This window comes from Anomaloglossus baeobatrachus, chromosome 4 (genome assembly GCF_048569485.1).
Source record: "Anomaloglossus baeobatrachus isolate aAnoBae1 chromosome 4, aAnoBae1.hap1, whole genome shotgun sequence".
Classification (NCBI taxonomy): Eukaryota; Metazoa; Chordata; class Amphibia; order Anura; family Aromobatidae; genus Anomaloglossus; species Anomaloglossus baeobatrachus.
Window position 1 is genome coordinate 413,434,184 of NC_134356.1, and position 16,641 is coordinate 413,450,824.

A 16,641-nucleotide genomic window follows, 5' to 3' on the forward strand; every position below is an offset into this window, starting at 1 on the left:
AGAGACAATGCCTTTCCAATGTCGGGCTCTGGGACGATCAGCTTATTCTGCTCCTGACAAGTCCAGGAAACAGCTGATTTTGCCAGAGGAGCCCCTGTTTGTTGGTAATGTATATATGTGCTGTATTTATTACCTTCCGGGACGCCGTCTCTGTCTGGCAGTGGTAGACCCCAGGAGAGTAAAAGGCTGCAGATCATAAAAATTCCTATATAGTAATATTTCCTCCCATTTCTTCTTAGACAGCAGTTCTTATAGATTTTACTATTTTACCGTGCCTAAAGATTACATTTTCCATCCGATATTCGCAATGCTCTAGCCTTTTGCAAAAATAAAGACTGAGGACACGTGCATCAACATCGTTTTGTGTATAACTGACGTCCTAGCAGCTGAAAGTAAAATAAATCTATCCGCCGTATGGTGATATCACCCATAACAAATGAGATTTCTAGCTCCTAATATAATGTTTGCCATTGTTATTACTTTGACCTATTCCTTACTTCTAAGATAATAACATACAGGAAATAATAGGCTTGGAAAAATGCACAGGTCTGAAACACGTCAACCTGGCTCACAATGCTATCCATACTATCAGTGGATTTGGTAGCTTGCCCATCAGAATGCTGAACCTGGTATGTTATGTCTGGTTTGTGGTGTATAATCCATGTTGTCATTGAATTGTGACGCTCTATTATCTCACTAAACAGGATTACTAGTAAGGGTGGCTTTATCGCTACAGTGATCTAGTTGGGGTCACGGATTTTGCGATGCACATCTGGCCGCTGTAGCGATTTCGCTGTGTGTGACTCCTAGGAGCGATTTTGGATCGTTGCAAAAACGTCCAAAATCGCTCCTCGTTGACATGGGGGTCCATTCCCAATTATCGCTGCTGTTGCTGGGGCGAAGTTGATCCTCGTTCCTGCAGCAGCACACATTGCTACGTGTGACGCCGCAGGAACGAGGAACCGCTCCTTACCTGCCACACACCAGTAATGAGGAAGGAAGGAGGTGGGCGGGATGTTCGTCCCGCTCATCTCCGCCCCTCCGCTTTGATTGGGCGGCCGCTTAGTGACGTTGCTGTGACGCCGAGCGAACCGCCCCCTTAGAAAGAAGGCGGATCGCCGGTCACAGCGACGTCGCTGAGCAGGTAAGTACATGTGACGCTGCCGTAGCGATAATGTTTGCTACGGCAGCGATCTCCACATATCGGCATAACGGTAGGAGCGAGTGCTATCACGCTCGCCATCACTAGCATCGGCTAGCGATGTCGCAGCGTGTAAAGCCCGCTTAACTGTGATGGTTAAAGAAGTTGTCCATCCCACTTCATGCACTTTGCCCTATCAAGATCCATACACTGTATGTCAATGGAACTGCCATATACCAGACAAGCCCTTCTTAATCAATTCAGAATCCCAATAAAAAAACCAAAATATTGGATACTCGCTTCCTGCAGTGGTGCCATTGCAGCAATATCGGCGCCACTGTTTCTAAAGGGTGATGTGATATTTTTGTGTCCCATGCCAGCTACAGCCAATCAGTGACCACTTTTCAACCGCATCCTTAAAGCAGCACTCCACTAAAGTGGTGCTTTAAATCAAAGCCCTCTGCGCTTGTTTCACCTTCCGCCATCTTCATATTTATCCAGCGTCACTCCTGTCAGTCTCCAGTGATTTGTGACCTGCCGGCAGCTCCAGTGTTTCATGGAGCACGTCGGAGGTCAAAAATCAATGTAACTCTATGAAAGCCTCGATCTCATACTTACATTGAGAGCTTGTGACATAAATCCTGATATCCGAACAGTCAAATGTTACTGGTGGTGCCGAAAAAGAATGAAAATGAGGGCAGGGAACTTACATTTAAAGCGCCACTCCAGTGCTGAAAAAAAAAAAAAGAAAAACGTCTGGAGTGGGTGCTTTAACTATTACGTTAGAGCACACACATCCACTCTGATGGAATACTGATGTGCTGCAGTCAGCCATCAGCTGCTGATTGGTTGAAGCAGGCGCATGATACAATAATGTCACATCACTTTCCGGGAATAGCAGCTACAACATCTTTGGAACAGCGCCAGTTCTGAAAACAAGTGGGGTACTGAATTTATTAAGAAGGGATTGTCTGGTAGTGGTCAGCCCCTTTGGTATAGAGAGCATGAATCTTGTCAGGGTACAAAACATAAAGTAGATTGGATTAACAAATCATTGTTAGTAATAATAGACGCTGAATTTAACAAATTGACGGATGAGGACTAAAGATGGAGGATGTAACAGCTGCAATAGAGCTTAAAGTCAACATGCATGTTGGTAGATAGTAGAAGTGAGGATCTAGAAGAGGACCTTAAAAGCAGACTTGGGGTCACATTTGAGCTGGTAATAGGAGATTAATAAGATAAAGTCGGATGTAGAAGCCAGGTTTGGGAGACCTTTTGTAGTTCAAAAAGCCAAACTGTATTATCAGCTTAAATTTACAGGGGGAGTAGCTGTTGAGGGCCAAAAGGAGACATGAATATGCTCAGTAGGAGAGTTTACTATAGTTAAGGGGTGTTACTTGTCTTGTTTGACCATAGATGAGGGTATTACAATGACTACTGTGATTTAACAGGGTTAAAATGACGAGATTTATCTATTTACTTGTAACATAGATAGTGATATGTAAAATTAATCATTTTTGCTCAAAACAGTGAAAGGCACAAATGAGTCTATCTATATATATATATATATATATATATATATATATATATAAGAGCCGTTGTGATTACTCGTGGTTACTCTCTAATCCCACCCCCCCGCACATTACACACGCGTCTCTGCCCACCCGCATATTACACACGTGGCTCCGTCCCCCGCACATTACACATGTGGCTCTGCCCCCCACATGACACACGCGGCTACGCCCACACACATTACACACACAGCTCTGCTACTTCCACACTCTACACCCTTCCTGACCCCACACATAAACTTCACCTTATCCAGCACCATGACAACCAGCACAGCAGAGTCCTGCATACACTGAGGAACTGATCATGTGACCCCTGACTCCTCCCCTCTATGTGCAGTGTAGTGTCACAGTGATTAAGGAGGGGAGCTATATACCCTTGGGGGAGGGGAGCTATATACCCTTGGGGGGAAGAGAGCTGTATACCCTTTGGGGGAAGGACAGCTGTATACCTTTGGGGGGAGCTATATACCAGGAACGTGAGCTGTATACCCTTGGGGGAGGAGAGCTGTAAACCCTTGGGGGAAAGCTGTATACCCTTGGGGAAGGAAAGCTATATACCCTTGGGGGGAAGGGAGCTGTATACCCTTGAGGGGGGACAGCTGTATACCTTTGGGGAAGAGCTATATACCAGGGAGGTTAGCTGTATACCCTTTGGGAGGAGGAGAACTGTATACACTTGAGGGGGACAGCTGCATACATTTGGGGAAAGCTATATACCAGGGAGGTGAGCTGTAAACCTTTGGGGGAGCTGTATAACCTTGGGGGAAAGCTGTATACCCTTGGGGTGAGCGCCATATACCCACAGCAGAGTCCTGCATACACTGAGGAGCTGATCATAATGGGCGTGCCGAGCATTAGCTGGCTGGGAACAGCTAGTATATACATAGTATTTTCATATATATATATATATATATATATATATATATATATATATATAAAAAAAAAAAAATATGATTTTTTTTAACTGAATATTTTTATTTGTACAGATGTAAGCACAAAATGAAATGTGTGACAATTATTAACACACAGTGCGATATTATGGGGGCTCTTTGAACAAACAAATACATTGTCTAACCTAGTCATTTTATCTCTCTGACATCAATATGTTTCTAGCATCCCCTTGTTCATTTGTCATTTGGTTCATGTTGTCTGTGGCTGTGTTCCAGTCACAATGCATTAGGAATCAGCAGGAGGTGAAATCTCAGAAATGGTTTATATAAATGTTTCCACTATCAGCGAGCACAGTTTATCCCCCCTGTCATATGGTCATATGGATGGTTTCTATCGGATATCATTTTAAATGATTCCTTTTTGTTTCTGAAACAGTATATGAAATTGTACAAATGCTGGCAGAGTCTCCTACTGCCAGAGGCAAGAATGATATTCAGAAAAATAGCGTCTGTGTATAACCTTGTTATACATCTTATATTTCAAATGCTTCCCTTTTACAAGCTCCAAATCTGCACTGACTTCATTCAATAAATATTACGTAATGTTTCTATACCTAGATATACAACTTTTATTTCTGCTGTTTGTAATACAAAATAGTAATGTATAATATAAAATCCTTCAAGAAAAGCCCAATAACAGTGTTTTTTTCACGTTAGGTTCCATCCATACATGGCTTATTTGCCGCAAACTAATCCGTATGTGTTGTATGTGGTTTTGTTATGGAATTTACACAGACATTGCAAGAGTGATGACTGCAATGATCTCCCCAAAAAGACTTGACATAGTTGAAACTCACCATCACAGGTCATTTTACATGCAACAAATATCCAAAACTTGTAGATGAGATGTGTTAAATTTCATCTAAATTGCTAATAGCCTCTTCATAAAGAAAGAGCATAGGAACTTTATTCTACACTTATGGGATGTAAGAATGCTGCAAGTCAACATTAACCTTTTAACACTAGAAGTCCTAGAGAGGGGTCATTTAACATGTAAAGCCGAGACTGTACAGCGAGCGAGCGCCGAGTGAATGATTCCCCGACGCTTGCAGTCAGTTCATGACAGCTGCAGACAGGCCGGGCTGATCTCTGGAGTTCAGTTGAGAGCACCGGAGATCAGCCCGGCCTGTCTGCAGCTGTCATGAACTGACTGCAAGCGCCGGGGAATCAGTCACTCGGCGCTCGCTTGCTGTACAGTTTCGGCTGCACGCCGAAGCTCAGGTGAGAGCTCTGGAGTGCAGTGCAGGTACCTGAATCCAGGCCTGGCATTACTGGAGTTTCCTCCGGTAGCCAGTCCGACGCTGCACAGATGTGTGTAGTTTTGGGTTTTTTTTCCGCACTGATGCATCAGCTGATTGTATAAAAGCCGTTTATACAATCAGCTGATGTGTCATGTGATTCAGGCCCTTGAACCTGACACATCATCTGATCGCTTTGCCTTGCAGCAAACCGATCAGATGATATTGGATCCGGATTGGACGGCGCGGGACCCTTGACCCTGGATTACTGCGGAGGGGGTTCTTTATTTCAATAAAGATGGAGTCACTAATTGTGTTGTGTTTTATTTCTAATAAAAATATTTTTCTGTGTTGTGTTTTTTTTTTATCTTTACTAGAAATTCATGGTGGCCATGTCTAATATTGGCGTGACACCATGAATTTCGGGCTTAGGGCCAGCTGATAATACACATCTAGCCCTAACCCCATTATTAACCAGCGAACCACCTGTCACCAGGGCAGCTGGAAGAGTTGGATACAGCGCGAAAAGATGGCGCTTCTATGAAAGCGCCATTTTCTGGGGTGGCTGCGGACTGCAATTCGCAGCGGGGGTGCCCAGAAAGCTTGAGCACCCTGCATTGCAGATTCCAATCCCCAGCTGCCTAGTTGTAACTGGGTGGACTCAAAAATTGGGCGAAGCCCACGTCAATTTTTTTTTAAATTATTTCATGAAATTCATGAAATAATTAAAAAAAAGGGCTTCCCTATATTTTTGGTTCTCAGCCAGCTGGGTACAAATAGGCAGCTGGGGGTTGGGGCAGCCCGTACCTGCCTGCTGTACCCGGCTAGCATACAAAAATATGGCGAAGGCCACGTCATTGGTTAGTTCAGCACCTGCTGTCTGCTCTCCTGCATACACTATTGGATGGAGGATGCTGAGCCTTGTAGTTTTGCAGCTGCTGTCTACTCTCCTGCATCCACTAGTGGATGGAGTATGCTGAGCCTTGTAGTTCTGCTCCCCCTGCCTCTCCCTCCAGCATACAGTCCTGGATGGAGCATGCTGAGCCTTGTAGTTCTGCAGCTGTCTGCTCTCCTGCATACACTAGTGGAGAATGAAGAACATATCGAAGAAGGAAATGACATCAGACCTTTTTTTTTTCTTCAACAATCTTTAATAGCATTGTTCACTGATAAAAAACGCATAAAAACAAAGTGAGCAAAAACACAGCAAAACGCACCAAAAAACGCACCAAAACGCGATAAAAACGCATGCATTTTTTGCTGCGGTTTTTTGCCGCGGGTGCGGTTTTGTGCGTTTTTTGCCGCAAAAAACGTACAAAAACGCAGCGTCAAAAAAACGCAGTGTGTGAACTTAGCTTAAGAGGTAAAGTTTCTCCTTGTGGAGCGTGCCAAATCAGCGTAGGGGGACTTATAAGACATGCAATACTCCTCTAAGAATTGAAATATGAAAAGCGCTTCTTCAGAGAGTAAGAAGACATGAACTGTAGTTCAACCTGAATTGCTAGCACTGTACTAAAGTGTGGATTTGCTGTTGGAAGATAAAAGCAGCAAATACACAATGTGTGCATTCATGCATCAATGGATTTCCTGGAATTAGAAGACATAAAATCAAGTAAGAAAATGTAATTACAAATAAATTTCTACATACATTTAATTAGAAAATCGCACTTGTTTTGTCTAGGGAGGAAATCATTATATCATTATACTATACTAAAATGGCCTCAGGTGCTTGTGACAATGTGCAGTTTAAAGCTCCGCTAATGTGATCTGGAGATAACCTATAGCTCAAATCTCTGGGTTACAGCAGCTGCACAGCATTCAAAAAGATAGCAGTGTGAACAGCCTCTTCTTATCTCAGCATTCCTGGCAATTTCAGTGTTAGATCAGACAGGATGAACAGTTTTAGCAGTCTCTTCTAAGGGTACCGTCACACTAAGCGACGCAACCAGCGATCCCACCAGCGATCTGACTTGGCAGGGGTCGTTGGTGCGTCGCTACATGGTCGCTCGTGAGCTGTCAATCAGGCAGATCTCCTCAGTGATCAGCCACCAGCGACCTGTGTAACTACACTGTTCTTCATAACCATGGTACACATGGGGTTACTAAGCAAAGCGGTTTGCTTGGATACCCGATATGTACCTTGATTACCAGCGTCTGCAGCTGCCAGAAGCCAGCTCCCTGCACACGTAACCATGGTACACATTGGGTTACTAAGCAAAGCGCCTTGCTTGGATACCCGATATGTACCTTGGTTACCATCTTACCGCAGGCTGCCAGAAGCCGGCTCCCTGTTCCCTGCACATTCAGATCGTTGGCTCCCGCTGTCAAACACAGCGATGTCTGCTTCAAAGCGGGAGAGCAACAACCAAAAAATGGTTGAGGACATTCAGCAACGACCGGCAACCTCACAGCAGGGGCCAGGTCATTGCTGGATGTCACACATAGCGACATCAATAGCAGATCGCTGTTGCGTCACAAAAACCGTGACCCAGCAGCGATGTCGCTTAGTGAGACATGGCCTTTACCTCAGCACCCCTGGTATCTTCAGTATTAGATTAGAAAGACAGGGTGGACAGCAATGTGAGCAGCCTTCTCTTATCTCCCTTGTAACTCCAGTATTAGATCAGACAGGGTTGATGGCAGTATGGGCTGCCTCTTATTTTGTCAGAAATACTAGTTTCTCCAGTATTAGATAAAAAAGGAAGCATCCCTGGTATCTAAATTGTTTAGTCAGAATGACATGTTGGACAGCTGTGTAGAGCAGCTTATTCTTACCTAAATACCCTTGTTATATTCAGTATTAGATCAAAAGGATAGGGTGTACATCAGTGTGAGCAGACTCTTCTTTCCTGAGCGCCCCAAGTATTTCCACTGTTAGATCTGATAGCTTGGATATCCAGATGAGCAGCCTGATCTAACCTCAGCAATCCAGTATTTCCATTGTTACATCTCACAGGATGGGTATGAGTATGAGCAGCCTCATATTACCTCAGCTCCCCAGTATTTCCAGTAGTAGACCAGAATATCTACCAGGAGAACATCTACCTATACATAACCCATGGAGAGGAACATCCTACTGTACATACAGACACCTACTTTTTTAACATTCTAGATCAAGTTTCTATAAATGAATATCACTGGTGCTAAGTGAAAATACCTTACAGGTCCCCTACCACAAATAGATGTCCATGACCACCGCAGGATTAATATCTAATATAGGAAATAAACCAGGCTGCTGCCCAAGGTGACAAGGTATAATAACCCACCAGTCAGTTGCCAAAAACGTTTCACAATTACCTTAATGGGCGTTGATGTACTGAAGCAAGATCTGGCAGTCCAGACTTTAGATATCCATGGAAGAGCGTAAAAAGTTCACATTCAAAATGTCCATTTCCAGTGGGTTTTCCCTTTGTAGGTGTATCTCCGCCTGAGCTTCTGAGCTAGTTCCCCGGCCTTCAGCTACTATCCCAATGTCCATGATAAACACGAGGAGCGCTGGATGCAAATGGTGACGTTACTTCAGTCATCTACGAAATCCTGTTAGGTTAATTGGATAACGCAATTTTCTGGACCTAGCAGGACTTTGTAGCTGCCTGAGGTGACGTCACCATTTGCATCTGGAGTTCCTCGTGTGTATCATGGACATTGGATAGTAGCTGTCGGCCGGGGCACTATCTCAGAAGCTCGGGCGGAGTTAAACCTACAAAGACAAAGCCGAATGGAAATGGATGTTTTGAATATGGACTTTTTACTCTCTTCTATAGATCACGTTTTTGTCAGTGTAACAAAACCTAGGCCATTTTCATGTGCTTCAGTGATTACATCCCTAGACAAAACAAGTGTGATTTTCTAATTAAAGTTATGTAAGTCTTTATTTATAATGACATTTGTTTTCTTACTTTATCTTTTTTCTATTCCCTAAAAACCCCTTTAATGTTCACTTTTGTTGGATTTACAAACATGATCTGTGGCAGATTTCTGCAGATGACATTCAGATTTATTCTGCAGATGTGTAGTGTGGAGTGGCCTGGATTTGCATGAGAATTAGCTCTTCGTTTTTCTCCGCTGAATTTGTGAGAATAAATCCTATGGTACTAATTCTTATGGATATTTTATCATTTATGTTCAAGGCTTCAAATCAAATTAAGAACCTCACTGGCTTGGAAAATCTGAAATCATTACAAACGCTGGACCTCTCTTCTAACCAGATCACTAGTCTTGAAGGTCTGGAGGGCTCGAAATTTCTGCAGACGCTAAATATGCAAGATAATGAGGTAGTGGACATGTACGTGATTGTTGTGTATGTTACTTCTGTATAGAGAAAAGTAGCACATGTGTCAACCCCATCCAGTTTATGGTATTGGTTCATTTTAATTCAAGTGACAAATATAGTACATCCATTACAATGTGAAAGTGCATGGATAGAATAGGGCATCAGATAACTAAGGCTCCTCGGGCAATGTTACAGTATAAGTTGGGAAAAGCTCCCAACGTATATTGTATTCTAGGTGTACAGATGTCCTTGTTTGAAATCTTGGGTTGGATGTTATACAGATGAGTGATCAGGTGGTGAGAGTTGCCATCACAATGGCTTTTTGCACAAATATAAAGGCCAAACTATGGTAGTCGCAATAGTTAAACATTTTGAGAACTAGACCATATATTAGAATATACACAAAAACTGCCCTTATCAACAAATCTGTGTTCTACTTTTATTCTGTTTCATGTTACAGTTCAAAAGTAATCTGTTCTCCACTTTTCTCACTTTTTCACAATTCTTTCTTGTTAGAGAGGTCCCTTATACAAAACAAAAGTTACAAACACAGAGAAACAGTTACAAGCACAGACAAGTGTACAGTGAGGTGTAGAGTGGTTCACACCAGTCGCAAATTCCTGTACAATGAAATGGCTGTTTTACTCTACTGAGACTTTCAGTATTCAGCTGCTTTAAGTGGAGACATCTGGTAGTAAGGGGCCAGAGCGACGTCGCAGGGCAGGTAAGTGCGTGTGAAGCTGCCGTAGCGATAATGTTTGCTACGGCAGCTATCACAAGATATCACATCTGTGACGGGGGTGGGGACTATCGCGCTCGGCATCGCTTCCATCAGCTAGCGATGTCGCAGCGTGCAAAGTACCCCTTAGTGTTCATTTCTCCTATGATGGCACTGTAGAGAAACTGAAGTACCGTATATACTCGAGTATAAGCTGACCCGGTTATAAGCCGAGGCCCTTAATTCTACCACAAAAATACTGGGAAACCAGTATAAGCCTAGGGTGGGAAATGCAGCAACTACTGGGAAGTTTCAAAAATAAAAATAGATCCCAATAAAATGTACTGTGCCCATCCTTGTAGTAATGTGCCGATCCTTGTCCCACCTTGTAGTAATATGCCCCATCCTTGTGCCCCCTCCCCTTATTGTAATGTGCCCATCCTTGTGCCCCTTCCTTGGGCCCTCTAGTAAGTTGCCCTACAGTAATGTCCTCCTATCAGTCCCTTTCTTGTCCTCTATTATGAAATAAAAATTATTCTCACCTGTCCTCCATTCCCGAGGTGACCTCAACTGCTTCTTGTAGTCCCCTCCGTGATCCAATGCACGGGGCTGCAGGCTGCCATCGTGGCTTTACTGCATTGAATGTTTTACAGCGGCAGTGGTGCAGTAAAGCATTTAACTGCAGTAAAGCACTGACAGCAACAGCGGCGGCCCTGTGTACAGGACACGGTCTTGGAGGGGTCTATGTACCTGCGGTCTGCATGAGGCACCCCTTGATGATCACGTCCCGTGCACGGAGCCGCCGCTGCAGGATGCCATCGTGGCTTTACAGCAGTTGAATGCTTTACAGCGGTCCTTAAAAGTCCTTAATAGGATATATCAAAATAAGTTTTCTAATGTGGTAAATCCCTGTAAACCGCTGTAGTCTTCTCAGTTTTTAGAACTGAGGGAAAGGGTTTGTCCCTTGTTTTGTATTCCAGAGCGCACTGCTCCCCAGCCTCCAGGCTTCCTGCTTGCCATGGGTTGGTTTGCTCTGGATGATTGACAATTGTTGTGTCGCTGGTCTGAAATGTGCACTATCTGTTGCTGTAAGCAAAAGCAGCTTTGTCTCCGCAGCATTAGAGTAGCTCTGCATCGCTACAGTTAGCTACAGTTAGTTTCAGCAATCTGGCCAGTATTATAGGAGCGCTGGCAATCTCTTTAGCAAAGATCTAGTAAGCGCTTCACTTCTTGCTTAGAAAACTGGCCATCTCTGATCTATTGTAACCCAGGCATCGTGCAGTAAACTAAAATCAAATTAAAATATCCATTTGTAAGAAGAGAGCAGATTTTTAGTAAGAGGTAAATTGCAAAATTACTTGGTTTTTACAAGCACTTTGCTATTTTACCTATTTAGGCAGATGAGACAATTCATTAAATATATTCTTAACATAGTACCGTATAAATATGTTAGTATTTCTTTCAAATGCCATGTAGTTAAATACTGGTAAATATATATGTGTTCATTTTGGTTTATAATGATCTATATTGCAATGTTTCCATTGATAGATTTGTCAGATAAGTGAAATTGCTTTTATTGAAGAGCTACCTATGCTGCATATACTAAATCTAATACAAAATCCAGTGCAGGTAAGAGCAAACTTTCATTTTTTGTAATTCCATATTTTTTATTCTGTTATATTTATAATGCACCAAGTTGCCAGTTTTATGAAAAATATAAAATAGATCAGATCAGTTTTATACTTATATGTAGGAGATTCAGTGATAGTATGATTTGTTTGGCATATAAGTTAATAAAATAAGCATCGTGAAGGTTTAAGAATTACGTTAATCCCAATGTAATATAAGACAGTTATAAGGATATTGTTATTGAGGATTTTTTCAGATTTCATGAGAAATCTAGCATAGAAATCTTATGCAAATATGGATGAAAATAAGCTGGAGAGTCATGTCAGTGCATATGTGTAGGCATGTCCCCAGAGTACTTCTATCCTCATTTACATGTGCCCTCTATGCAAGATATATATATATATATATATATATATATATATATATATATATATATATATATATATATATATATATATTATACATACAGTTGAAGGCAGAAGTTTACATGCACTATCTAAAATGACACCCATGCATTTTTTTCTGACTGACATGATATCTGAATAAACCTTTCCCATTTAGGTCAATTAGGAACTAAAATTATTTGTAGTTGCCAAATGCCAGAATAAGGAGAGAGAATGTTTTAAGCCATTTTTATTACTTTCTGTAAAGTCAAAAGTTTACATACATTTTATTAGTATTTGAAATTATTGCCTTTAAACTGTATCTCATGGGTCAAACGCTTTGGATATCCTTCCACAAACTTCTCACAATAGTTGGTAGGAATTTGGGCCCATTCCTCCTGACAGAACTGGTGTAACTGAGCCATGTTTGTGGGTCACCTTACTCGCACTGGCCTTTTCAGCTTTGCCCATACATTTTTAATTGGATTTAGATCAAGGCTTTGTGATGGCCACTCGAAAACATTGACTTTTTATTCTTAAGCCACTTTGTAACCAGTTTTGGAGGATGCTTCAGGTCCATTTGGAAGACCCATTTCCGCCCAAGCTTTAAGTTCCTGGCTGATACCTTGAGATGTTGTTTCAGTATTGCCACATAATCTTCTTTCCTTATGATGCCATCTATTTTGTGAAGTGCACCAGTTCCTTCTGCAGCGAAACAACCCCATAAGATGATGCTGCCACTCCCGTGTTTCACAGTTGGGATTCTGTTCTTAGGCTTCAAAGCTTCTACGATTTTCATTATGGCCAAACAGTTCAATTTTAATTTCATCAGACCACAGGACATGTCTCCAAAAATTAAGGTATTTGTTCCTGGGTGAATTTGTAAACATTGATCTGTCTTTTTATGTTTCTTTTGGAGTAATGGCTTCTTCCTGGCAGAGTGGCTTTTCAGCCCATATTGATACAGTACTCCTTTCACTGTGGATATTGACACAATCTTACCAGCTTCCACCAGCATCTTTACAAGGTCTTTTGCTTTTGATCTTGGGTTGATATGCATGTCTAACCAAAGCACATTCATCTCTGGTACACAGAATCTGTCTCCTTTCTGAGTGGTATGATGGCTGGATATTCCCATTTTGTTTGTACTTGCATATAACTGTTTGTACAGATAAAGGAAGCACCTTCAGGTATTTGGAAATTGCACCCAAGGATGAAGTAGACTTGTGCAAGTCCACAATTCTCTTCCTGAGATCTTGTCCGATTTCTTTTGACTTTACCATGATGCTACACAAGCAGTGTGTTTTAGGTGTGCATTAAAATACATCCACAGGTGTGTGTATAATTAGCTTTATTGGCAATATCTGAGTTATCAGAAGCTTCCAAAGACATGACATCATCATATGGGCTGTCCCATATTGTTTAAAGGCATAGTACTCTTAGTGTATGTAAACTTTTGATTTTCCAGAAAGTAATACAAATGCCTAAAAACATTCCCCCCATCTCATTATTCTTGCATCTGGCAAAAATATATAATTTTGGTTCCTATTTGACCTAAAATGAGAAAGGTTTATTCTGATTTCATCTCAGACAGTGAGAAAAACATGCAGCTATTTATTTTTAGATCGTGTATGTAAACGTCTAGTTTGAACTATACGGTATATGTGTATGTTAGTTCCAAAGATCACTGTATCAACATCAATTAAATAACATGCACTAAATACTGCACATTAAATACATGGTCCATTTATAGATAATAAATGCTATAAAAAAAGACAAATCAGATAAATATTCCCAATAAATATAAAGTGCTTAGTGCAGTACAGGCACATGCATCTCAAAATGGTCAAATAAATAGAAATCTAATATATAAAGCTGAATGTGTGTGTATATATATGTGTGTGTGTGTGTGTGTGTGTGTGTGTGTGTGTGTGTGTGTGTGTGTGTGTATGTCCGGGATTGGCATCTGCACCGTCGAAGCTACAGCCACAAAATTTTGCACATTCACACGTCTGGACCCCGAGAGCGTCATAGGCTATGTTGTGAGGTGAAATTTTAACCCTGCGCATTCCAATTTACCAATCAATTTTGTCCCTATCTACATAATGGGGAAAAAGTGAAATGAAAAGTGTATCCGCACCGTTGCATTTACAATCACGAAATTTTGAAAAAACACCTCATGTGACCCAGAGAACGTCGTAGACTATGTTTTGACAGGAAAATGTAACCCCGCGCTTTACAGTTACTCTCCAAAAAACATGGCTCCATTAAAGTAAATGGAGCCTGGAACCACAGGTTATTAGTGGGAGCTGTGATTGGTTGCTATAGGAACAAAAGACATTCATAGTATAAGAAGCTTATATGTGAGGTAATAAGATGTCGGTGGGGAGACGGATAGAGAGAGACAGACAGAGACAGACAGATAGACAGGGAAAGAGAGAGACAGAGAGACAGACAGGGAAAGAGACAGAGAAATAGAGACAGACAGGGAAAGAGACAGACAGAGACAGATGGTGAAAGAGACAGACCTGGAAAGAGACAGACCTTGAAAGAGATAGACCTGGAAAGAGACAGACAGACATGCAGACAGGGACAGAGACAGATGGTGAAAGAGACAGCCCTGGAAAGAGACAGACCTTGAAAGAGATATACCTGGAAAGAGACATATGGGGAAAGAGACAGACAGACATGCAGACAGGGACAGAGACAGGCAGACAGGGAAGGAGGAGACAACCAGAGAGACAGATAAAGATAGATGGGGAAAGACACAGACCTTGATAGAGACAGACGGGGAAAGAGACAGAGAAATAGAGACAGACAAGGAAAGAGACAGACAGACACAGGCAGACAGGGAAAGAGACAGACAGGAAAAGACACAGACAAAGAGACGGGGAGACAGACTGGGAAAGAGACAGACCTGGGGAAGAGACAGACCTAGAAAGAGACAGATGGTGAAAGACACAGTGAGATAGAGACAGACAAAAAAAGAGACAGATTCAGGCAGATGGGGAAAGAGACAGACGGGGAAAGAGACAGACGGGGAAAGAGACAGACAGGGAAAGAGACAGATGGGGAAAGAGACAGACAGAGCACATTACTTGGCCAATTTAGTTAAATCTGTGTGGAATATCTGTGGTGTTGAAATATATGTTGTGAAATGCTTCTATTAGCTTAGTTTTTGCTTTTTAATAATTACATTTCTATCTATTTGATTTGTGGTTTTTGTGTGCAGAATAAATTTTTGTTAATGCATTCTATTTTGTTAACAACAGTTATTAACCCGGGCGAAGCCGGGTAGTACAGCTAGTATAAGCATAAATATGGGGTGAATACCTGATAAAATTCAGAGAGTAGAGCCACAATTGACGCCCTCCCCAACACCTGTTTCGGCATGATTTCGTCGGGGTGTGCGTGGAGTTAGAAGGCACATTAACTTTACACTGTTATACAAGCTGGACACTGACTACATTACATTGTATCAAAGTTTTCATATCTTCATTGTTGTCCCATGAAAAGATATAATAAAATATTGGCAAAGATGCAAGGGGTGTACTCATTTTTGTGATATATATTTTATTTTAAGATTATCATCTCTGACTGAAACACATTATGTAGTTTTGATATTGATATTCAGATTAATAATGCCATTCTGGAACTTGCTGCTCCGCATTGTCTTGCTGAATATGTATGTGTATAGTATAACATTGTACTGTACATTGATTTTTCATTAGGTCTGTTGTTTTTTTAGGAACAAGCAGAATATTGGCTGTCAGTGCTGTTTATGCTTCCGAAATTAACTGAACTGGATCAGAAGAAGATCAGAGTTGAAGAGAAGGTATTTATCTCCGCACCTGCTTTCCACCAATTAATAAACATCTTCCTAAAGCAATCAGTGTTGCCTAGTAATTACATTGGTGATGCAGTGAGGAAAATATAGCTTATCCCAGAGGAATGACATGAGCTGAGAAAGACATCTCGGTACAGTCAGCATCTTGAATATACACATCCAGGCTGGTAACTGTGCAACAGAAAAAAATAAAGTAAAAAAAAAGATGGAATTGTAATAAGTAGGATCAATGGTTAGGAAAATGTTCACATATTGCACCCAAAACAGTTCAGGTTTATCCACAATTCTAGACAATGGAAGGGCGGGATACAGATGTTTACAGCCGTTCTTTATATACACAGTATATTTAGATATATCATTATATTACCTATGATGTGATGTTTAACACTAGAAGTCCCAGAAATTTCGAGCTCCCCCCTGAAGTCCCGAAAGAGGGTCAAATGACATACAATAAACTGAATATAACTAACTAGAAACTAAATGGCTAAACTCAATGGAAAACAACAACCTCCTGTGGTGCGACAGTAATGGCCTTAATTACAGAACAAAAGACAGTGATTATAGGACGTTAGCTAAAATCCTTCAGGTCATTCGACCCGTCTCTGGGTTCCAAAGGTAGAAATGTTAAATGACCCCTCTCTGGAACTTCTAGTGTTAAAGGGGGTTTCTAACCCTTATGTATAGTAAACGTATTGGCCAGGTGTGCTATAAGGAATATTTAGTGGCCCATGGATCCCCAATACTCCTATATCCAGCTTGCCAAGTCTCCTGCTGCTCTCCAATTCTTTTCTTTTGGCATATTTAGTGACTGATTACTGTAGCTGCCCTCGAAAACCCCTTTAATTCATGGTGGTACATTACCTTTAACCCTGCTGTTCTGTTCGGGTT

General features: G+C 41.6%; 1 protein-coding gene across 1 annotated transcript in view; it reads left to right on the forward strand.

Annotated features, from left to right (window-relative positions):
- The window catches only part of LRGUK (leucine rich repeats and guanylate kinase domain containing), a 157,061-nt gene that overhangs the window by 61,912 nt on the left and 78,508 nt on the right, over positions 1-16,641 (forward strand). The window contains exons 6-9 of the mRNA XM_075342608.1: positions 505-629; positions 9,034-9,177; positions 11,443-11,523; positions 15,655-15,741. Of these exons, the coding sequence (XP_075198723.1) occupies positions 505-629; positions 9,034-9,177; positions 11,443-11,523; positions 15,655-15,741 (437 nt within the window). The remainder of the gene's footprint in view (positions 1-504; positions 630-9,033; positions 9,178-11,442; positions 11,524-15,654; positions 15,742-16,641) is intronic.